The following is a 26,186-nucleotide window of genomic DNA, read 5'->3' as shown; positions in this document are numbered from 1 at the left end:
CGTGCGGGGCTGCCACCGCTTGGCGGCGGATGCGCCGATCCTCGCGTGCTGACGTCACTCGGGCTGCGCCTGGACCCCTCGCACGTGCCACATGTCCCTGCGCCAACCATCTTCGCCACAGGCGCTGCACCGTGGACACATCCCTATGGGTATCGGCTGCGATTTGACGAAGCGACCAACCTGCCCTTCTCAGCCCAATCACCATACCCCTCGTAAAGTCGTCTGTCTGCTGGAAATGCCTCTGTTGACGGCGGCCTGGCATTCTTAGCTATACACGTGTCCTGTGGCACACGACAACACGTTCTACAATGACTGTCGGCTGAGAAATCATGGTACGAAGTGGGCCATTTGCCAACGCCGTGTCCCATTTATCGTTCGCTACGTGCGCAGCACAGCGGCGCATTTCACATTATGAGCATACCTCAGTGACGTCAGTCCACCCTGCAATTGGCATAAAGTTCTGACCACTCCTTCTTGGTGTTGCATTTGCTCTGTCAGTCAGTGTATATTGATCATACAAAGTAAAAATGTTGCATAGTCGGTCTCGCAGTTGATAAATAGCATGCTGGATAGAGGGGTGACCACCTACAGCTTGGAGTAGAGGGATAATAATGTTATGGATATCTTTCTGAAGGTTGGCCTTTTGGCGATAAACGGGATGTTGTGTATGTTCAGAAGGTTGAATGGGGGAAATGACATTTGCTGTAGAAGTTGAGGGTTGTGACTGTAGGAGGGGAGGGGAGGGGGGGTTGGGGGAGAAGTGACACTCACAGGCGCAGTAAGTAAATTAGGTGGATCTCGAAGAATAGCCATATGTGCAGCTCGATCGTACCCCGGTTGGGGTTGAGGTCTTGGTGACGGCGTTATAATCTGAGTAAACTTACGTTTTCTCAGATTTCCAATGGGGGGGAGTAATGTTCACTAGCGAGGGGTGGAAAATGTTGCGGATGTTGAGCAGGGCAATATATCGGTGGTGAAACCTTTGATTTTGCTTCAAGGAAAGATATATGCTCAGTGCTCATTATTTTCTTAACAAGTTGTTGATGTTTGTGTTCAGGGCATGTATCATGTCCTGTTGGATGGTCTCCGTTACAATGTGTACATTTGGTAATCTGTTCGGTAGACTTATCTGTGGCATGCTGCAAAGAGCATTTGCCGCATTGGAACGCCTGTGCCCGACACTGTCGGACAGTATGGCCATAGCGTTGACATTTTTTGCAAATAATGGGATTGAGAATAAAAGGTTTAACATCAAGACATACACTGTAAAGTGATACATAGCGTGGAAGATGTTGTGAGTGGAAGACTACTTTGACTGATCCAGTGGGGATGTATTCAATAGCTTCATTGACAACAGCTTTACGTTGTAAACGCTGGACAGATTTGACCATATAATGAGATTTTAAATGTTGGAGGATAGACTCCTCAGTCAAGTTTTTATCTACCCCTCTTATAATACCAACAAGAAAGACGCTTGAGCTGGGTATATATGCTTGGGCACGAATAGTTTCCAGTAACGGATGACACAGAAATTCATTCGCTTGAACAGAATAATTGAATTCGACTTGAAGACGATTTCTGCCTTTACGTGTTATGGATTTTACAGGTAAATTCTTATCATAAAACGGGCGGCCTAAGGCCATAGGGTGAAGTTGTCCGACATTTTTGTCTGCTACGGATTCCACTAAAACAATATATGGTCCAGAATGTTCCTGGGTATACACTTCCTGAATAACTGGAGGTGGTGGTTTTTGACTACTCTGCGTTGTTTGTTTGTCAGGTATTTGATCTTGAGTACGCTGATCGTTAGACTGATTATTCAGAGAATCATCTTCCATTTCCACTTCAACTTCATTATCAACCATTAACTGCGAATCGTCCAAAAGGGCCTCCCCTCCACTGGAGGCAGCCATCACACGGAACCTTCACGAGAAACAAAGCACGAACCAACACCACACGACCACCAAGTAAACAACTCACACACTGTACAACCTAATTGGTTCATAACACAGCATAGACTGAACTTCATATGTTGAATGAAGATGTTAAAGGGTAAAAGAAGTCTAAAAGAAAAAGAAATAGTGAAATTAGAAAGGACCCAAAAAAATAATTGAACAAAGGTACGTGATTAAAAATAAATACTGCATGTATCTGAGTATTTACTTCCTTGCCTGTCTTGCATGTAAACAAAGGTGAGAGGTGGTTGAGGGGAGAGTGAGAGGAGAGAGAGTATGGAGGTCATGAGTATTTGTTGTTATTTATGAAAAATGTATTAATGATCCCCTACTCTTTTGTTGGAAATCACCAAGAACAAAACAGAAATAAGTGGTATTTCTAAATTCCTGAAAGTGGGATAATCATATTTTGAGAATGAGTAAAGAAAGAATGATTGCAAGGATTTTAAAGGACAAGGAAAGCAGGACAAGGGATAGATCATAGTTGCCAGATATGACAGATCTGAATAAAATTCAAAAATCTTGAAACATAAAGAGAAATAAACTCATTCATGAATGAACAGAACTGACAAATACCAATCAGCAATAAGGAGAATAATCCATATTTGTACATACTGTACTTAAGAAAATAATAGGTTATCACCACCTTCATTGTTAGATTAAAATCCATATGTATTAGAAGTACATAAAACTTACCCGTACCTTAATTTATAACATCACTAAAGAAAGGAAAGAACAGCAATTTACAGTATTTACTAAAACACACAGAGTGAAAAAAAAAATGAAATCCTACAACCTGTTTTCCAGTCTTTGACCAGGTCAGGGATGTGATGAATGAACAATATACATTAGTATAGTAATATTAGTACAATAGGGTTGCCACTCCCAAGGTGATTTATTAATGAGTGATAAATGCTATGAAATGATAATGGAGAGTCTGAGCCATGGAGGCTCTACACACAGAGTATTTTAGATTTTTTTGGTATCATAAGGCCGAGTTGATCCTCAAATAGCACCTCCGAAGGTTAAACAGTAGTAGAAACTGCAAAAACTAATGGTGACGCTATAATGAAGTAAGGTAGTTTTCCGTTGCTATTGCAGTACTACTGAACCTAGATTAACACCTTTCATACATCCAGATGCACTAGTCATGCTCTGGACATCATCACTCAGCACCTTCCATAAATGAGACTGAGACTTCAGTGGAAGCTGTATTTAGCTCTCAACTGTGCAAGAGACAGAAATGTAAAAATATTGTATCCATCAAGAAATAGCAACAGCAGCTGTAGTTTCATTAACAAGGGTTTGGGCTGGGAATACTTGGGAGTAAGGAGAGGAACTGCTCGACCAAATGGTATGTTCCAAGCTGTCACTGAAGTGATGGTGTGGAACGATACTAGCAGATACATACACTTTGGAAAGAGTAAATGATTTTAAATACCTCGGCTACAAACTGTCTTTTTTTTTTGAAGAACTGGACATACCTGAGAAAATCTCCAAATTCAACAGATGCTTGGGAATCAAGAATCTACAAAACCTCTCACAGGCAAGACCTGTACTTCTATGGAAGTGAAGTGTGGACCCTGAGGAAGTGCGATGAGAGAAGAATAACTTTAAAAAAAAGGCAGTTTGTAGCCGAGGTATTTAAAATCATTTACTCTGCATTTATATAAATCTTTCCAAAGTGTTGTTATTTAAGCAGATCTTGTTTCTTACTGGTTTCTTGGCACAGAAAGCCATTATCTTAGTTTTCTCAGGGGATATTTCCATTGAGTTATTTTCTGAGACTAGGTTTAGGTTATACACTGAATGCTGTAAATCATCTTCTGAGGTGGCGACCAGCACTACACTAAGTCATCTGCAAATAATATTGTTTCCAGCTGTAGAAATGCGGATGGAACCATGTCTTGTTTCTCTAAATTCTCATATGAGAGCATTCATATAGATTATGAACAGGAGACAGGAAAGACCACAACCCTGTCTTACTCCTGTGTTTATTGTTTTCCACTCTGATAATTTATCGTTCACCTTTACGATAATCAGGTTATGTTTGTAAAGGTTACTTATGTTCTGTACCGTCTGTTGTGGGGTATGGTATTGCGGTTTACTTTGTCAAAAGCTTTTTTGAAGTCCACAAATGCAATATGTGTTTCTACATTAAATTCCTTGTTTTTCTGGAAGGATTTCCATTGTGAAATAGCCATCGCAGCAAGATCTTCACTTTCTGAAGCCGAATTGTTCCTCTCTCAATGTTCTCATAGTGTTTATACGGTTTATTTTTAATGATGTTGGCATATATTTTATACCCAGAATTTAATAAACATATGCCTCTGTAGTTTTAACAAGCATTTTTGTCACCTTTCTTGAAAATGGGTATAACTATTGCTTTATTCCAGTTTTCAGGTGGATCTTCTCCTTTCTAAATTCTATTTAGGAACTGGGTGAATCTTTCTTGGAAAGATTTGCATGAATATTTGAATAACTCTAAATTTAAGCCATCTTCCCCAGGTGTTTTATTGCACTTTAGTGTTTTCAGGACTGCATCTAGTTCTGCCATTTGATGTGTGGATTGTCTGAGTGAAGTGTCTAAATAGGTGAGACATTCTATGACCATATATTTTGAAAATGATTTGACCAAGTGTTGCAAGAGATTGTATTGATTCTGAGTGTGTCTTTAGTTCCCCTATTTAAATTTTTCAAAATTTTGTAAGTCTTCGGTTCAGCTCTGATTATGTCATTTTCTAAATGGGATATAAATTCTTCCCAGTTCTTCCTGTGGTCTTTGTGCACTTCTCTCTTCATGATTGCTCACTTTCTGTGGTACTGGTATTCTATTTTATCCTCATCTTTCTTGGTAAATAAGTACTTCCTGTAGGCCTTCTGTTTGTCTTTGATAATTTCTTTGATGTTTTCATCCCAAATTCTGAGTCCCCTGTTAAGGGGTAGTGATGTGCATTCCATAACCTCTCCTACCCAAATCTCAACCTCACCTGCCCATGGTGCAGTAACCTGCTTTTACAGACAAGGCTCTGGGGACCAAGTCATGGCGGTATAACCATTCCATCTCAGTACTGAGGAATTGCAGTAACTGGTTTAGAAGCTAAAAGGTGACGGATCAACCACTGAACTTACCTCCTTCTTGCCAGCAACTAGTTGGGGGGACATTTCTTTGCTTTCAAGTCCAACAAAGATACAATTGCAGAATGGATGTTTAAATAAGGTTAATAAATGGTGAAATTGAACTTACTGTGTTCAAAATAAAAATTGCCATTGTATAATAACAAAATTAGTGAGATCACGAGTTTAAATAGTTTAGGGAATTTCAAGATCAGTGAAAAGAAATAGACAATTGGGTTCAAATAGAGAACAGTATTATTTTAAATTTTATATGCAGTGCCTTTATTATAAAGCAAATAAATATGTTCATTTATTGTTTGTCTAAAAATGCATATATGCTCATGTAAATCAACCTTTACCAACAAGTAGAAAGGGATGTTAATGCTCTGTTCTGTGCTACGCAAGGCACGGGTGACTCGTGGACCTCAATGATCATTGCCCCTAAACCAAGCGCTGGTGGACACACACACGCACGCGCAAACGCACGCCTGCGCACACGCACACGCACGCCTGCGCACACGCGCACACGCGCACACACACCTCCGCTGAGGAATGTGAGAACTTGACATGACTTGCAGCTGCCAATCTCATTATTTCGAAGTAATATACTTTTGCCATCCACCGATGGCCCGCAGAACTACTTCCATAGGATGTCACACGTGCCTTAGCGAAGTACGGTACGAGACATCGGTGACTCGTGACACACTCATGCTTAATGTCATCATCATCATTGTCGTCGTCTTCATCATCATCAGCAGCAGCAACTTTATTGGCTTCATTGGACCACTTGAGTCATTCCACATTCACTTTCTTTCTGAAGGTTGTACTATTAGGTTCTTGTGATCTGCCCTAAACATTTTCATTTGTTCCAATTGTAATTTTCTCAATTAATCTGAAATCACTATAGCTAGAGCCCTGTGTGGATATAAAAAATGTTATCCGCATCCACTCTGCATCCGCACTTCCTTTATCTGCATCTGCAAATGGTTATCTGCAGATTTTGTAAATATTTAACTACAGTATATTACACCCAAGGTATTTGAATGGATAGATCTGTTAACATAATACAGTATGTCTGATACCTGGCACCAGACCCCCCACAACCACAGGTTTATGAGAGATTTTCTCTTGCAACAACTACCAATGTATTGACCTTTGTTTCCTCCTCACATTAATTATGCACAGGAGCCAGTTAGGCTACGGTCAGATTTACAGCTGTATGGTCTCAAGGCTCTTTGTATATCACCATTCTCCCATACCACTGTCAAGGGTTGCCTAACCACAAGCAAAAATAAGAGTATACCTGAGTGAAAATTAATAAACTTCATTATTTAGAAATTGTCAGTAAAATTATCTGCACTGGGGTACAGTTTGCATCTGCCAAGTTACTAACATCATGGATATCTGTGCAAGACTCTTAACTATAACCCTCCTGTGTGTCATTTCTGCTGAAAATGTATGAGCCCTAAGAAGGTTGTTAATTTTATTTTTTGCCCTCTGCAACTGCTATCTTGACTCCAACTGCTTTGAGATCTTGCTGAATTTTGTGGATCCAATATCCTCCTGTCTTCTTCCCAAGATTTCTCATCACTAATTGTTGTAAAATCTGGTTTCCTGGCAGTCACAAGATGTGAAAAAAAAAATACAAGATTCTTTTCTTCCCCATTGTACTAGTAATTTGGTCAATCTCTTTATAGACAGTTTCATTAGGAATTATTCTCCAGATTCCTTCAACCTGGTATTTGTTTGTTTGTTTGTTTGTTTGTTTGTTTGTTTATTTATTTATTTATTTATTTAATTTATTTATTTAAGTTCTGATGATTCTTCTTTCAGTTTTGAAGAGCTGATCAGTTCTTCTTTTGTTTATAACTTGGAACAGGGTTTCAGAAGCATAAGTGGCTTCTGGGAGAGTTACAGTTTTATAGTGTTGGATCTTAAGTATCTATTGACAGGCATTTCTTATTATACATCGGCCAGGTTTCTTTCTTGTTTAAGTTGTGTGTGATGATTTCTCCAAGATATTTAAACTGTAGAACTATGTTAACTTTTCACAGGCATGACCTCAATTTTCTCTAAGGATTTTTAAAAAATGCTATTTGTTTGGGCCCTACTTGCAACATGTGATATGAACCTGCGTGTAATTGGAATGGAGGAAGTGTAGAATGTTGAATATGAGGAAAGGAACGTTAAGGACGACACAAACATCCAGTCCCCAGGCCAGGGATATTGATGATTTACAATCAAAAACCCCTGACCCAGCCGGGAATCGAACCTGGGGCCGCTGGGTGACAGGCGGACATGCTGCCTCCTACACCACAGTGCCGGACTTCTCTAAGGATATTTGGACTCCTATTTCTAGCATGAGTTTTTGGAGGGTATTATAAATTAAAATAGTATAAATATTTACAAAATATACATTAGACAATCCTTATAAAACTGTCACTGATCTGGTGTTGCACCTAGGAGGTCCTTCATTGGTCGTGTAGAGGAATACAGTCTGCACTGGAGCAGGCAAGGAGTTGTCTGCTCGTCTCTACGTCACTGTCTCAACATGGTAACATCACTTCTGAAGATTGTTCTTGCACCATGTAACACCCGAATGTAGCCTGTTGAGTGATTTCCATGTTCACCATTTCTCTGCATTACCAGGAGGAAAAGTCTCGTTTGGTGTGAACCAATCCAATTTATTCTTGTACCTTGCACGTCACTTAACTCAGGATCGATCCCTGTTGGAGCTTCTGTTAACTTGAGGAAACTATTCCTCGATTTTAATCTTGGCTGTGCTGGCTGATAGCCATATAGAGGCTGGGCTTCAGATTTCAACACTTTTTTCATCCCATTTCTCAATCGTATCTCTCATCAAATGACAGAAGCGGACTCGAGAGAAGCCTGCCCATAGGATGTGTTTTTTAATTTCTTTACATCCGTGCATCCCCTGGGCAATGGACTAGGACTCTTCCTAGATGGCTGATTCTCTCACACTGGAAGCACCACCATGTGATACAACAAATGGCTCTTTCCACAGCCAGCCTTGACAGTCACTTCAATAAATATTAGCAGATAAATCCTGTAAGCATGAATAGAGTTTTCAAAAGTAGGAAGGATCATAATATGAAGATCAAATTGGAATTCAAGAGGAAAAGTTGTGGCAAATATTCCTTTATATGAGGGAGTCGAAGGGGTAGTATGTGGTCCTGTGGGTGCACTTCTTGCTGATGGGAGTGCACTAGCAAAACACAGGAAATGCCATTTATTCCTACCAAGTCTGATACATGCACGTCCACACCGTGGCCTCTGGGCAATGGGTACATTCTTTAAGGTACACGGCTAAGTCATGTAAGGGCAGAAAGCGAGTTCCCAACGCTTAAATAAGGACCAATCAGCCAAGGGAGACAACCCTAACAGAAAACATCGGTCCTCCAGGATTGCTGGGGGTTGGAGCAAGGCTAACAACCTTACGAAGCCCCAGAATATGCCTCGGAATGGTGGATTTAATAGACGATGAGCTAAGCTAAAGGCAATGGACTACGCAATTGGTACGTGGAATGTACGCACACTTCTATGAGCCGGAGCACTGAAAGTACTGATGCAGAAACTAGAAGTCAACAAAGTGGACATAGTAGCCATACAAGAAACTAGATGGTCAGGAAGAGATGAGATCTGGGACACCAAAACCCACACAATAAATTCAGTAGTGGGAAGTCAAGGAATGTACAAGAAGGAGGAGTAGCATTTATAGTACAAAAACAAGCCAAAGATGATGTATTACAGTTTTTGGCAGTAAATGAAAGATTGACAACACTGCGTGTTAAAATGCGATTCTATAACTTAACAATCGTAAATGTATATGCACCAACGGAAGACAAGGAACAGATAGTCAAGGATCAGTTATATGCTGAACTGGAACAAGTGCTAGATTCAATACCATCAAATGATGCTAAGATGATAATAGGAGACCTAAATGCACAAATTGGGAAGGAGGAGATATATCAAGGAATAACAGGGATCCATAGTTTATACAACAATACTAATGATAATGGACAGAGATTGCATGACCTTGCTACCAGCAGAAACATGAAAGTGATGTCAACTTGTTTCCCTCATAAAGAGGTACACAAGCAAACATGGATATCGCCGGATGGAAAGACCTGTAATCAAATTAGACCATGTAATGTTGGAGAAAAGATGGGCATCCAATATCATGGATGTCAGATCATTCAGAGGAACAAGTTGTGGCTCTGACCACTTTCTAGTTAAGGCAATCTTAAGGTGCCGCATTATGAAAACAAGAAAGGAAGGAATGAGTAGGATAGAAAAGTACAATACTAGTGAACTGAAGAATAAGGAAGTATCAGAAAGATATGGGAAAAGAATGGCAGAAGTGCTGGTAGAGAAATATAATAAGGACCAAACAGCAACAGTCAAGACCAAATGGATTGCTCTGAAGGAAAGTGTTAAGGCCGTGGCAAAGGACACACTAGACATTGTACCCAAAAGGAGCACAAAGGAATGGTTTGATGAGGAATGCCAAAAAGCCATAGAAGAAAGAGATAAAGCATATAAAGCATACCTAGAGAGACCAACAAGGGTGAAGAAACAAGAGGTTGAAAACCAGAATAAAGAAGTAAAGAATGTATGTTGAAGAAAGAAGAGAAAAAAATTAAATGAGAAAATGGCTAGAATAGTGGAGGAATTTAAAGAAGATAATAGCTACATGGCTTACAGAGAAGTTAAGGAAGTGAAAGAAGGATTCAAGGCAGAACAAACATGTGTAAGGACAGAAATGGACAGCTTTTGGGAGATAAAGAAGGGATCCAAGATAGATGGAAGGAATATTTCCAACACCTCCTCAACCCAGTCGAAATGAAAGGGAAAACACCAACTACCTCAAGGAATAACACTGAGACACTGGAATAACCTTTCCTAAACCCAAAATGCCTTCTGCAGCACCATCACCACCATCTTTGTCTTGCTGATGGCTCATATAGTCATCACTCCAACTTTGCAGTCTCTCTTCTAATTCCTGTTCTCTTTCACTCCAGATTGTGGCATCATCTGCAAATGGGAAGTCAGAATTTTGGCTGGCAGGGTAGGGGAGGTGGTGGGATACAATTTCTAATCACTAGATTGCATGTCAAAAGCCTGAATTCAATTCCAAACCTCTCTGCAGTGTTCCTATGGAGCGAGAGCATATGATGCTGTTGATGGTGATTTGTCCATCAGATGGAGGCATTAAGCATTGAACAAACCCCTTGGTATTATTCGACAGGATTAGGCTATGTACCAACACTGGGCTTCACTCTCTCCCTACTTCATTACCATACTCATATTACACCCAGACGCACAGGTCGCCCATGGATGTCAAATAAAAAGACCTGTACCAGGTGAGCCGAAGATGTCCTCAGACACTTCCAGCACTGGAATCCATATGCTAAATGACTAATACACATGTAATTTGACTGATACAACTCCAACTGAGCAATCTGGTCTCATTGTTCTAATTTTCAGTGAAATTGTCTTGTGAATGAAACATTCAAAACTTGGTTATAAAAGCATTCTAACATTTCATGAGCTTGGAGTTCTGCTACTTCCCAAGGACTGGACACTGTTTGTGACTTACCAGGAGATCTTCTCATTGTAGATAGTGAAGAGCATCACTAGGATAGATATAGCATAGAAGAAACAGTCTCGTACGAGGGGCCACCAGTTGAGGTACGATACCGTTCCAGCACAGAGGGCACAGATGGATATCACAAACATGATGTTGAACACGGCAGAGCCAATTACCCCGCTCACACCAATGTCATCTTTAGCAAAGAACACGCCGATCACCACAGTGGCTAGCTCAGGAGCCGAAGAACCTGCGGCCATAAACGTGGCCCCAGCTACATCTGGAGATAACTTGAGCTCTAAAAAAGTAAAAGAAGTGAAAATTTATTACAATAAATCTTTATTACATTAAACATAATATGATACTAAACAATAGTGAATTATTAATATTGTGACAATGATGGCAGAGGGTGCAAGGGCAACAGTGTAAGTGAGGAAACCAATGGCCCTGGCAAATTGTTGGCCAAGTTCCTTAGAAGATGCTGAAAGCTGGCTAACAATAGAGGGGACCACCCAGAATGATCTGTAAGTGAAAACTGAGAGAATCTTCCGCTGGCCTATACACAGACCAAAGCTGGGAGAGTCAGTCAGTCTTGAGACAGTCCTGAGTGAGTCATTGAAGTGATTAGTCATGAGGCAAGAAACCTCTTCTTGACTCTTTACTATCTGTTCTGTATTATTAATACCATAGGACTTTGATATGATGGTCTCAACAGATGGCAGTGTGATTGATCTTATGATCTCTGTCATCTCTTTTAGTACAGTATATCTTTGATTTCCTGCATGAACATTCTACTCTATACTGTGATTTTGTTCATTTGCTTCTCAATTTTTTACAATCCCGATTGAAGATTGTGTTTCCTATAATAAGCATTATGAACTTCCAGGTGGAAAGTTCATAATTTATGTTTAGTTGCATCTTAACCTCATGCAAGAGTCAAGTTTTTTTCCTTCTCATCTCTGTGGGGTCTTGACGGGTGTGATGACTTGATACATTGTTTCCTTTTGCTTTCCTTTACCTAATGTGTTTTAGTCATTTCAATTTTATTCTTCCTTTTCTTATACTGCCAGCCAATTCTAAGTGGCAGTATCCTTGTTTTCGTTTATGCCTTTTCAGTATGCCTTGTATCTAGAATCTAGACAACACAAGATATTTTAGTGATATTTGGTTTTATCTCTGTTACTTTTACTTTGCTATTGACCTTCTGCAGAGACGTTTTCCTTGCTCCACTGCATATCTGCCAACCCATTCTGGTGAGGTAAGGTATTGTGAACCCTGACTGTGTTCGTTTACTTGCCACAGAAAAATGTGTATTTGTATGGAATTTAAGTGACATTTTTGAAGATTCGAAGAGCTAGTTAATTTGATGCTCTAATTACATGCGGACTATTTGCGTACTGAATATGGTAACTTTCTGGTCTCCCTGATTTTGTCCCATCCTCTCTTGTGCTTCTCAGCTTGTGTGGTTGAGTGCTGAACGACTGTATAAACATCTCGCCTTGTTAGTATTTACTTTTCTGTTGTAAATACTTTAGTTTTGTGTGCTGGTGCATTACTTTCCTTTTCTTTTGTAGGAAGACATTTTGTTATCGTTAAATCAAATGTTCCAGGTAGACGTAAACTTTTTTCCTTATCCCTATTCATTGCCCTTTTATTTTAATCCATGTGGCGCTATGTCTGCCCCGCTTCAAAATAAGCTTTGCACCAGGGACATTGTCTTGGAAATGGAGAATAACCACGGATTTTGTGGTAAACAAGAAAGAAAGAAAGTCAATGAGAATAAACTTAAATGAGATTAATAATGTTCAACAACGTAAATCATAAGAGTGATTTCAAGAGAGAATTTCCGGTGTTAGAAATTCCCCCTTATAATCTTAAAACTTCAATAACAATAAGAATCAGAGTCCGTAAGTTGTGCCATCAACCTTGTATCCTTTACCCTGTGTATGCCTATGTTAATTGATGAGTGTTCACGGGCCCTGCGCTACAATCTTTTAATTATTTGTTTGTATATATTGGTAATATTGGGCTTCTCTTTTTCTCAATTTCAAGTGCATGTTCATTAATTAGTGCCTTAATAAATACATGTGACTTCATCTTATTGTTTGTATCAAATAGACTAGTTTATTGATGCTTGGCATAGGTCCTAAAAGCCTGGATCCAGGCAGTAGAGGCTGTGTTGGAGAGCAGAACTTAGATGTCAAGTTCGTGAAGTGGAAAACATGCTACTTATCTGAGTAGTATTATTAGTTTTACAGAACCTGATGGTTACTAAAATGTTGCCAATTGTGGGCTGGGAAGACATAAGTCTATATGCAACTTAGCATACTATGTGTAATGTTTCGAGCTGTCAGTGATGAGCTGGTGTTGAGTGACATAAGTAGAAGAGTAAGTTTGAGTGGAGCTTTTAAAAGTAGAGAGGATTACAATATAAAGTTAGAATTCAAGAGGACAAATTCGGGCAAATATTCATTTATAGGACAAGGAGTAAGGGATTGGAATAAATTATCAAGGGAAATGTTCAATAAATTTCCAAGTTTGTTAGAAATACTGTATGTAAGAAAAAGCTAGGTAAACAATTATGAATAAATTTAAATACCGTATGAGGTAAACTGTTGATAGGGAATCTGCCACCTGGGCAACTGCCCTAAATGCATATCACTGATTGATTGATTGGATTGATTGATTGATTGATTGATTGATTGATTGATTGATTGATTGATTGATTGATTGATTGATTGATTGATTGATTGATTGATTGATTGATTGATTGATTGATTGATTGATTGATATACCGCAATGCTGTACAATGGGTAGTGATGGGAGAGTACAAGAAAAAAGTGATTGGGTTGAGTTTCAGTTACCAGAGAAATATTTTACTCAATTACAATTTATTTTATACAATAAACAGTAAAATTAAAATTACGATTACTTTACTGAACACTAGTCATAAGGAAATCACCAACATTCCCTCCCTCCCGCATAATACAAAGTTTGCAAGGAAACTATATTACCAGGTGTATGCATAAGTTTTTGCTGGTTTTTGTGGTAATGAAAACACGTAATTTTCAAAGGAAATACATTTTTTGCTTATTTAAAATATTGGATGTCAGCTTCTACACACTTTGCCCATCTTTCAGATAAGTTATGAATACCATGCCAGAAAATAAATAAATAAATAAATAAATAAATAAATAAATAAATAAATAAATAAATAAATAAATAAATAAATAAATAAATAAATAAATAAATAAATAAATAAATAAATAAATAAATAAATAAATAAATAAATAAATAAATCAATCAATCAATCAATCAATCAATCAATCAATCAATCAATCAATCAATCAATCAATCAATCAATCAATCAATCAATCAATCAATCAATCAATCAATCAATCAATCAATCAATCAATCAATCAATCAATCAATCAATCAATCAATCAATCAATCAATCAATCAATCAATCAATCAATCAATCAATCAATCAATCAATCAATCAATCAATCAATCAATCAATCAATCAATCAATCAATCAATCAATCAATCAATCAATCAATCAATCAATCAATCAATCAATCAATCAATCAATCAATCAATCAATCAATCAATCAATCAATCAATCAATCAATCAATCAATCAATCAATCAATCAATCAATCAATCAATCAATCAATCAATCAATCAATCAATCAATCAATCAATCAATCAATCAATCAATCAATCACTACCAATCCACATTTAGGGCAGTTGCCCAGGTGGCAGATTCCCTATCTGTTGCCTTCCTAGCCTTTTCCTAAATGATTTCAAAGAAATTGGAAATTTATTGAACATCTCCCTTGGTAAGTTATTCCAATCCCTAACTCCCCTTCCTATAAATGAATATTTGCCCCAATTTGTCCTCTTGAATTCCAACTTTATCTTCATGTTGCGATCTTTCCTACTTTTATAAATGACACTCAAACTTATTCATTTAATGATGTCCTCCCACGCCAGCTCTCCGCTGGCAGCTCGGAACATACCACTTAGTCAGGCTGCTCTTCTTCTTTCTCCCAATTCTTCCCAGCCCAAACTTTGCAACATTTTTGTAACGCTACTCTTTTGTTGGAAATCACCCAGAACAAATCGAGCTGCTTTTCTTTGGATTTTTTCCAGTTCTTGAATCAGATAATCCTGGTGAGGATCCCATACACTGAAACCATACTCTAGTTGGGGTCTTACCAGAGATTTATATGCACTCTCCTTTACATCCTTACTACAACCCCTAAATACCCTCATAACCATGTGCAGAGATCTGTACTCTTTATTTACAATACCATTTATGTGATTACCCCAATGAAGATCTTTCCTTATATTAACACCTAGATAATTACAATGATTCCCAAAAGGAACTTTCACCCCATCAACACAGTAATTAAAACTGAGAGGACTTTTCCTATTTGTGAATCTCACAACCTGACTTTTAACCCCGTTTATCAACATACCATTGCCTACTGTCCATCTCACAACATTTTCGAGGTAACGTTGCAGTTGCTCACAATCTTGTAACTTATTTATCACCCTATAGAGAATAACATCATCCGCAAAAAGCCTTACCTCCGATTCCACTCCTTTACTCATATCATATATATATAAGAAAATATAAAGGTCCGATAATACTGCCTTGAGGAATTCCTCTCTCAACTATTACAGGGTCAGACAAAACTTCACCTACTCTAACTCTCTGAGATCTATTTGCTATAAATATAGCAACCCATTCAGTCACTCTTTTGTCTAGTCCAATTGCACTCATTTTTGCCAGTAATCTCCCATGATCCACCCTATCAAATGCTTTAGACAGGTCAATCGCGATACAGTCCATTTGACCTCCAGAATCCAAGATATCTGCTATATCTTGCTGGAATCCTACAAGTTGAGCTTCAGTGGAATGACCTTTCTTAAAACCAAATTGCCTTCTTTCAAACCAGTTATTAATTTCACAAACATGTCTAATGTAATCAGAAAGAATGCCTTCCCAAAGCTTACATACAATGCATGTCAAACTGACTGGCCTGTAATTTTCAGCTTTATGTCTATCACCCTTTCGTTTATACACAGGGGCTACTATAGCAACTCTCCATTCATCTGGTATAGCTCCTCCGACCAAACAATAATCAAATAAGTACTTCAGATATGGTACTATATCCCAACCCATTGCCTTTAGTATATCCCCAGAAATCTGATCAATTCCAGCCGCTTTTCTAGTTTTCAACTTTTGTACCTTATTGTAAATGTCATTGTTATCATATGTAAATTTTAATACTTCTTTAGCCTTAGTCTCCTCCTCTATCTGGACATTATCCTTGTAACCAATAATCTTTACATACTGATGGCTGAATACTTCTGCCTTTTGGAGATCCTCACATACACACTCACCTTGTTCATTAATTATTCCTGGAATGTCCTTCTTGGAACCTGTTTCTGTCTTAAAATACCTTTACATACCCTTCCATTTTTCACTAAAATTTGTATGACTGCCAATTATGCTTGCCATCATGTTATCCTTAGCTGCCTTCTTTGCTAGATGCAATTTTCTAGTAAGTTCCTTCAATTTCTCCTTACTTCCACAACCACTTCTAACTCTATTTTTTCCAGTCTGCACCTCCTTCTTAGTCACTTTATTTGTCTATTATAATAAGGTGAGTCTTTACCATTCCTTACCACCCTTAAAGGTACAAACCTGTTTTTGCATTCCTCAACAATTGCTTTAAACCCATCCCAGAGTCTGTTTACATTTTTATTTACCGTTCTCTACCGATCATAGTTACTTTTTAGAAACTGCCTCATGCCTGCTTTATCAGCCATATGATACTGCCTAATAGTCCTGCTTTTAAGACCTTCCTTTCTATCACATTTGTTTTTAACTATGACAAAAACAGCTTCATGATCACTAATACCATCTATTACTTCAGTTTCTCTATAGAGCTCATCTGGTTTTATCAGCACCACAACCAGGATATTTTTCCCTCTGGTTGGTTCCATCACTTTCTGAATCAGCTTGAGAAGGTGCTAGCATTAGGGCCTAGGAAAATAGGAACATGCCCAGAGAGGAAGCTAGGTGGACCGAGGTTAGGGAGCTTTCCATCTGTACATCCATCCGTCTTTTATTCACTGACAACAACATATGTACAACATTATAACTGAAGCACTCTTTCAAAAGTAAACCAATAAACTCCTATTGGCCTCTTACATACAAGAGAGAACAGAAGATCCATTTTCCCCAGAAAATATAATGGAAACAAGTAGTACTAGAAAGTAATATTAAACATTAACATTAAAGAAAGGAAACGGCCTTCAACTGGCCATAGGCCCCTGGACTACGAACCCGGCCCATCCAAACAGCACAGCACACACAGAAGCACAACTCAAATCCACTTACACACCCATTCGCGGCCACAAGCATTAACCTCTCACTCAATACACACACATACAACATTCACTCACGACTTACGCTCCGATGTTCGCAGCCCAGAAGCCTAGGGTTCGAAAGGAACCTCCCAGTAGTTGCTCAAGAGAGCGACAAATAATTAGTGAGAATCTAACGCTGGATACAACCAGCTACCAAGACTACGTTTGAGAAGGGAAGGGGAAGGGACAGGAGGGGGAACAACCAATGTAGAAACAATACACTCGACTCACAGCGCAGGCGCACTTCAAGTGTCTGTAAGAGTCTTGTGAGAGAGCGTAATAGAAGTTTCTCATAACGCAATTTCTTAAATACATGAAAATATCTGTGATATCCTGTCCTTCCCATATTAACTTATTTGCCATTTGTTGGTCATGCTTCCTGTCGTTCGCATTTCCTTCCCAATTGACATCTGGTAAATTAAGATCTCCCGCCACAATCACATTTCTTTCCATGTCGTTTCCTACATAGCTGATTATCTTATCAAATAATTCTGAATCCGTGTCAGTGCTACCCTTTCCCGGTCTGTACACTCCAAATATATCAAATTGCCTATTATCTTTAGAAATGAGCCTTACCCCGTCATCTACTTTTTTGTAGCTTACAAATTCCTCTTTCACCAGAATGAATATCCCCCCTCCCACCATTCCTATCTCTACAATACACACTCCAGTTCCGTGAGAAAATTTCTGCATCCATTATATCATATTTCAGCCATGATTCAACTCCTATTACAATATCTGGTAAATATATATCTATTAATTCTATTCCTTTCTTTACAATACTTCTACAGTTCAACACTAACAATTTTATGTCATCCCTACTTGATTTCCAGTCCCCTGTTCCATAATCACTGCTCCCTATGCCACCCCATTTCCCTGAATGCACCTCCTTATTACCCTTCCAAACAAATTTCCTAACTTATACGTACCACTGCGGTTTAAATGAAGGCCATCTGAACGCAGATCCCTATCTCCTACCCATCCATTAGGATCTAGAAATTTCACTCCCAGTTTCCCCACATACCCACTCCATAGTCTCATTTAAATCCCCAATCGCCCTCCAGTCAGTATCTCTCCTACACAGTATTCCACTAATAACAATCTCCGTTTTCTTAAACTTCACCCGTGCTGCATTTACCAGATCCCACACATCTCCAACTATGTTGGTACTTATATCAGCTTGCCTTACGTTGTTGATACCAATGTGAAACACTACCACCTTCTCCTTCCCCTCCTCCCTCTCTTCTACTTTCCTCAACATCTGCCTCAACCCAATTCCTGGATAGCACTCTACCCTGGTTCCCTTTCCTCCACACACTTTCCCCACAGGTCTAACGATGGAATCCCCCATGACCAGAGCCTCAACCCTACCCACCTCATTTGATCCCCTCCCCTCCTGGTCTGCCCTATCTTCTCTCACTGCTGCAGAAGCTACTTCTTCCTCCCTTTTCTCCTTCCCATGACCCTGTTCCACCTGTCTTTTTCTATCCTCTACTCTACATTTCCCTTTCCTACCTTTTCCCTTCCTCCTACTTCCACACATCTCAGTAACAGTTCCCTGTCCCTCATCTTCCCTCTGTTGTTCTACCTGGAGTGACTTGTACTGATTTCGCACAGACACCTGGCCTGAATTCTGATCCTGAATAGAGCCCTTAGCCTGCAATCTCCTTCCCCTTAGAACATTAGACCACCTATCTTCTACAACTCCCCCCTTTCCTTCCCCTCCCTCTTGTACACCTACTGTAACCTGTACATTGTTTGAGGGAGTCCTGTCTTTTCCTGTCTTCTGTGAGAATCCTAATTATCTTCCTCAAACTCTCCAACTCCTCCCTCATACCCCTCAATGCCTCACCACACCCACAGTTCATACACTCGCGCTCCTTAGCGATTCTTTACGGAAAGAAAAAATGAAAATATAAATAACTTATTTGCAATAAAAATAAATGAATGGAGGGATATATTGTCTGGGATAGTACTCAAAGATCACACGACAATAAGGTAATTCATATACGACTACACTATAATACTACTTAGTTGTACTCTATTTTTTATTCTACAACCCCTAACAGGATAAAAACTGCTGTTAATTACTAAATATCGAAAGGAATATGCAAGAACTACACAATTCCAAACTACAGTTAAGTCTATCCTAATTATAACAACATAATTTTAGTAAGAGTTTCTACGGATACCTCTACTACACCAGTACTACACAAATATTTTACAATAATAAAATAAGCACACTAAATTCTAATAGGATATTACTCGTATACTAATGTACAGTACACTACAGTAATTTTTAAACTACTTTCAGACGTATCCTAATTACAATACTGGTACCGTATGTCACTACTAAGCAGACACAGAAATGAAATTTGCAAGAACTACTGCACTCAAAGATTACCAACAAAGCTAAATGCTTAGACAGATTATTATTAGTACTATGCTCTAATAGATACACACGAAAGATAACATACGAATATGGCAGGCAAGATAGGCACTATCTAAATATTCTGTATCTACACTACACTAAAATTTTCAGCTGAAGTGTGATTATATAAACTTTTACCGCTGGTGGATTAGTATCATTTTCCCTACTCTGTGGGACGGAGAATAAAAGTGTCCTTAAATGCTGAGAATAAGTGGTTGTCTACTATAATTTCTGTCAAAACCATGCCGGGGGCTTAAAGCGCAATATTATTGGGATATAGGAATTTGATTATTAACTTTTACTCGATGAATAAACGAAGGTGGAACGAACAAAGTATACAGGGAACTAAGACTACAAATTATCGGAATAATGAATCAACTGACTTTGTATTTATTTACACAACTATCATGTGTATGTAGCAACAATCGTCAACAATCCAAAAAACTGTTAAGAACTGTCAGTAATTATCCAGTGAAATTACCGTGAATTCTCTTTAACTTCTCTTTAAATCGATGTTTAGAGGCTTATCGTGTTATTAATGTAATAAATTATTACCTTCGTGATAGTTTGAACGGCTATCTCTACGAAATATTGGAAAAGTAGTGGCGGAAATTACAATGACTTACAACTCCTTATGATAATCTGCCTTTGTAAGTATTATCCAATGAACCTACAGATATTTAAAAATATCGTTTTAAAAGTTAATATTATTACCTACTGCTTGTCTTTTGAGGCACACCATTCGTTGAGCCATTTTCCAACTTCATCAAACGTGGTCATGCCCTACTGATGCGAAGAGGTGATAATCAGATGGCGCCAGGTCAGGGAAGTACGGCGGTGCAGAAGGATGTCCCATCCAAACGATTTCAAGGTGTCTTTCACTGGTTTTCCTGTGCAAGGCGGCGCAGTGTCGTGTAACAAAAACACTTTGCCATGTCTTCTTGCCCATTCCAGTCGTCTTTCCATCAACGTGTGATTTAAATTAATCATTTATTGGCGATAGCGTTGTGCATTAATGGTTTTGCCAGGCTCCAAGAGTTCATAATACACAATATCGCTACCGGAGCGTGCACTGTCTTTCGCATTGAAATCACCACATTTAAATTATGTTGTAATTGATGGAGCATGTTCACCATATGTTTCTACCAGCAAACAATGACTTTCCACAGCCTTTTCCTTTTTATTAAATAAGAAAAGCAATGCGTGCCGCAAATGTTCTTTTTCAGGCACAAATGTCGACATGATCACTGAACGATACAACACAGACGCTAGTGTTCGGCGGACTCCACTTGTGTGTGTTGGTAGGTTAATGTCAGACGAACAAACTAACATATGTGTCAATACTGTTCGCCGGCGCCATCTTTTAGTGAAACCGGAAAAGATTTATGCATACGCCTGGTACTTCATTTTGTGTGTGTTTCTTTAGCATCAAGACATTAAGTGGCTCTCACTACTAGGCAAGACTAAACATGATACTTTGGAACTTTCAAAATAATACTGTAATTCTCCATCACTTTTACTTTATTTAATGACTTTTAGTGTTTCAAATAATTTGCCATTTACCTTGCAAATAAAGTAATTGGTTCTTAAGATTCTCATTGCTAAGCCTCGGCATTTTTGGGCAAAGGACATCTTTGAATCTACTGAAAAGTCACCCTTTAGGGGCATGTGGAGGGATACCTGTGTTTAATTTAAGAAAATCGTTGGTATAAGAATAATCTTATCCAGAATGGTGAAGTTACTGGTTCTGCTGTAGTAGAACTGAAAATTTATCATCCTCATCCTCATCCTCATCATCGTCATCATTTACTTTTCAATGTTTCTGCTTCTGTGTAAAGTATATGAGCTAGTAGAATGTAATGATTACAATTTTGTTTCAAGAAGTAAATTACATTTTGTAAAAATTGTTAAGAATATAATCATTACAAGTAATCTCAAAGCAGATTAGTTTCATGTTCTGTATTGATGATAGACAACTGTGGTATGGGGTTAGATCCACCTAATCAATACAATAGCCAAACATAACTGATAGTTCACCATTGTGTTTTGTATTGCACTATTTCAGATATGCTAGCATGCTCAAAGTTGGCCAACACTACACATCAGAATGTAAATACATCATCTTATTAGTTTGTCCAACCCTTGTCCCGTTCCTGTACGGGGTCGGGTACAAGTTGAGATGAATCTGCCATGGTGGGTTTTTATGATTGGATGCCCTACCTGACGTCACCCTCATCAGAGAAGTTAATGAGATGAAGTGAATGACGTGATATATGATAGAAGGAAGGGAGAGGGTGAAACCTGGTGTCAGCTTACAGCCTACTCCTGACGAATAGCACCCAGGGGTCTGCTCAAGGCTTACCGCCTCCATCCGACGGACAGATCACCATTAACAGCGTCATATGCCCTCACTCCATATGAGCACTGCGAAGAGGTTTGGAATTCATCCAGATGTTTGGCACGCAATCTAGTGATTAGAAATTGTATACCACCACCTCTACTACCCTGCCGGCCAACATTCTGATGTTGAATTTTTTTCGACCAACAGGATTCGAACCAGCTAACTGCAGTGTCAGACCATTTAGACTTCAATGCCTTAATAATCATGGCCAGCAGGCAGGCTTATTATGTACTATAACAATTTGATTTCTAGGTTAACTTATAAGGCTGATAATGACCCCAACTAGGGTTGTTGAAACTCATCCCATATTTATGTGTATGTGTAAAAAGCATGGTGATTTAGTTAACAAATTTGTATTGATTAGGTGGATCTAACCCCATACCACAGTCATTACAAGTAATTGGATTACTTCCCAACTCTGACAATGGGATACACTTACTTTCAACCAGCCACTTTCTAAATGTTATGCTATGGTAATTTATTCTTTCTGGCATATTTTATGAGTAGAGGGGGACAATATGAAATGTTAAACATTCAACTTATTCAGAGTTCTCATTCATTCTCTGTACTGGACTATGGAATGTAACATATGTCTACCCCTTGGTCCCATTTCCTGATACAGGGTTGAGGATGGGGCATGTTTTTATGGCCTGATGTCTTTCTTGATGGTAACCTCAGTTGAGCAGCTAAATGGAGATGAAATGAATGATGGTGAATGAAACTGAGTAAGGAGATGAAAGGAATCAGCTGAGCCCTATAAACAGGAACTGTCCCCGCATTTGCCTAGAAGTGAAAATTGGAAACCACAGAAAACCATTCTGAGGACAGCCAATGTGAGGTTCGAACACAGAGCTTGGCTCCATAGCCAAAGTGCATTAACACATGTGACCACTCTACTCTGTCATGGAATGTAATAATTAGTCTTATACAAGTTTGTTTCAAATGACTGACTGAATCTTTTATATCAGAGAGGAACGTGTGTGATAATTTTCTCTAGAAATTCAGAACAATTTTTAAGTAGGTTAAGTAATCTACAAATGAAGCTTATAAATTTCTTGCTCTTCAAGGACATCTGTGAGAGTACATAACACTAAAAAATAGTGCACCATGAAACACTTTCTAAATGTTATCTTTATGGTATTTTATTCTTTCTGGCATATTTTGTGAGTAGAGAGGTACAATATGAAATATTAAACATTCAACTTATTCACAGATCTCACTCATTCTCTGTACTGGACTATGGAAGGTAATGTATGTCTACCCCGTCATTCCATTCCCTGGTACAGATAATTCTGCTCTTATGCATTTCTGGACCCATGTTGTCATATTTTTTTCCTTCTATCTATATGATGTATCTATACATGAAATTTTGCTGTTGAGTTTTAATACAGCCTGTATATTCATAAAATAATTCAATGCACAATATTTTTATAATATAACCATCAACATTAAGAGTTCCTTTTCACCCAGCAAGTTGGCCGTGCAGTTAGGGTCATTCAGCTGTGGCCTCGCATTTGGGTGATAGTGGGTTCGAAGCCCATTGTCGGCATAAGACCTATCCGTGTTGGTGTGACATAACGATGGCCTAGATTGAATACCTCGTATCTCAAAAAGTTCTTCCTAACCATTACTTCCCTTAAGACTGGTCACGCCTCCCAGCCACATTTGGATATGCAGTCTATCAGAACAGTGTTCGTTGGGATTATTTTCCTATGCTGACGCGTAAAGGAAAATGAACCTTATAAAAATCATCTCTAGGAGTTAGTAAATACGTCACGCAGACATACTTTCCTATAGTACGTTACGGTAAGGTTCATTTTCCTTCACACGTCGGCATAGAATAAAGGACACAACGAACATTGTTCTGATGGACTGCATATTCATGTGTGGCTGGGAGGCGTGATCAGTCTTAAGGGAAATAATGGATAGGAAGAACTTTATGAGATACTAGGTTTTCATTCTAGGCCATCGATAAAGCAAATTTAAAAATATTTTTAAAAAGGAGTTCCTTTTCAAGTTCAACAGTAGAAGAAAAGCCTATTTCTTTTTGGGAGTATATCCATACATTATTGACTCCCAAATTAAAAACCTCTTTCCCATCACAGTATCCATATACCATATTGTATACACAGTGTAGAAAAACTCAACAGCAAAATTTCATGAATGAATTGCTCATAGAGAGAGCAGAAAGAAAAGGTTATGACAACATGGCAGGGGCGGTTATTCCATGGAATGAAGGGAATGAGTCATTCCCTTAAAAATTATTACACAAAGAAAAAAAAAATTAAGCATGTTATTGCAGCCAGTATTTATTTTAAGTTTTTTGTCGTTTAATATAATATATAATTAACTTTATTTTAACGTGACAGTGATGCATGGACAGTTGAGAGTTGCAAACATACGTCTGCCTCCATGAGCTACACAAGGATGTGCTATCAATGCCGCTCATCAGGCAAGTGGCTTGCTAGACCCGACCTTGGCTTCACTCTGGTCCCTTCGTAATTGTTTGTTTGGGTTCAGGAAGCTTCGAGGGGCGAGCTAAGGGAATGCATCTGACTACTCATTCCGTTCAAGAGTATTTGTATGTGATAATTGTGATAAAACTTGTGAGAAAAAGGTTTAATTGTGCTTGTGTTTCCAACTGAAGTTAAATATCGTACAGTGAGTTGTACCATTTAATTTACTTTGTGTTATTTGTGAAAATTACATCAAATTTATGTGCACACATATAAATTAAACGAACTACTGCAATTCTGCCGGCTTAGAAGGGAATGTATTGACTGTGCTCATTCCCCGCTTTGAGTCTCTGAAGCATGGCAACTGTCGACGCGAGTGAGGAGAGCGGAGGGGAATGTGGATGCCTATTAGAATCTCTCTTGATCCAGGGCATGAGTTTGAGGGCTTTTCAAGAGAAGAGTAATATAATTTCCGGTGGCAGACCAATGCCTCATTTACCAGGTGTAAAAACTAAAATGAAACGTTGTGTTCGATACTTTAATACAGAGCAGTATGGAAAAATAGGCTGGTTATGTGGTTGTCAAAAAACATCAAAACTCTACTGTTGGCCTTGCGTTTTATTTTCAAATGAAAAGGGGGTGTGGAACAGTGTAGGCTTCGATGATATGAATAACTTGCTTAAAGCATCCCAGCATCATCAGTAATCACAAACACATATCCGAGCTGAAATTCTGTTAACAACTTTCAGAATGACCAGAATAGATTTGCAACTCGATCAGCAGCATAAACTGGAGACAATAAAACATAACAAGTTGGTAAAACAGAATAGAAAGGTGATCCAACAACTGATTGATGTTGTAATGTATCTTGCAAGACAAGAACTTCCTTTCAGAGTGCATGCAGAAGATAAAAGTTCCTTAAATTGTGGAAATTATATAGAACTCATAACGCTGCTGAGCAAGTATGAGGACACACTGGCAAATCATTTGCAGAAAGCAACAGTGTTCACAGGTCTTTCACATCAAATACAAAATGATTTAATTGACGGAGTAGCCAGTGTGTTATTGACTGAAATAAAGAAAGAAATATCGCAGACACCATTCGTGGCGATTATTATTGATGAAACTACTGATATTTCTGCCCATTCCCAACTTTCAACTGTTGTTAGGTTCACATCTGCTGATAGAGAAGTACAGGAGCGATTTCTTGGATTTACTGACGTTAGCACCGATCGCAGTGCTCCTGCTCTTGCAGATCACGTGTTCCACATAATGGACGAGTTCATCTGTGGTTCTAAACTAGTCGCTCAATGTTACGATGGAGCCACAGTGATGTCAGGAGACCTCAGTGGTTTACAGAAAAGAGTGAAAGACAAATACTCTGACGCTATATTCACAGACTGAACCTTGTCCTTATACAGACAACTTCTAATATAAAGGAATGTAAAATATTCTTCATGACTGAGTAGCTTGGCCTCTTTCTTTTCTAATTTGATGAAGAGAACTGCTGCATTAGATAAAGAAGTCAAGAGACAATTTCCTAAAGTGTGTCCAACACAATGGAATTACAACGAAAAACTTGTTGAAACAGTTCGTGAACAAAAAGAAGAATTAGTTCAGTTGTTCGAGAATATCCTTGATAATCCAGAGCAATGGGATAGTCAAACATATCATGAAGTTCGAGGTTTTAACAGCGTTCTCTCAGAATTCCAGTTCATTTTCATTTTATTAGTTTTCAGCAAGATATTTTGCTTAACCGATTCTCTCTT

At 38.6% G+C, this 26,186-nt stretch overlaps 1 protein-coding gene across 1 annotated transcript in view; it reads right to left on the bottom strand.

Annotated features, from left to right (window-relative positions):
* Positions 1-26,186, bottom strand: part of LOC136860113 (probable sodium/potassium/calcium exchanger CG1090) — a 383,477-nt gene that overhangs the window by 88,394 nt on the left and 268,897 nt on the right. The window contains exon 4 of the mRNA XM_067138736.2: positions 10,693-10,981. Coding sequence (XP_066994837.2) covers positions 10,693-10,981 — 289 coding nt within the window. The remainder of the gene's footprint in view (positions 1-10,692; positions 10,982-26,186) is intronic.

This window comes from Anabrus simplex, chromosome 1, assembly GCF_040414725.1.
Source record: "Anabrus simplex isolate iqAnaSimp1 chromosome 1, ASM4041472v1, whole genome shotgun sequence".
Taxonomy (NCBI): domain Eukaryota; kingdom Metazoa; phylum Arthropoda; class Insecta; order Orthoptera; family Tettigoniidae; genus Anabrus; species Anabrus simplex.
Note: the sequence above shows the minus strand (reverse complement) of the source record. Positions and strands in the feature narration are given on the sequence as shown.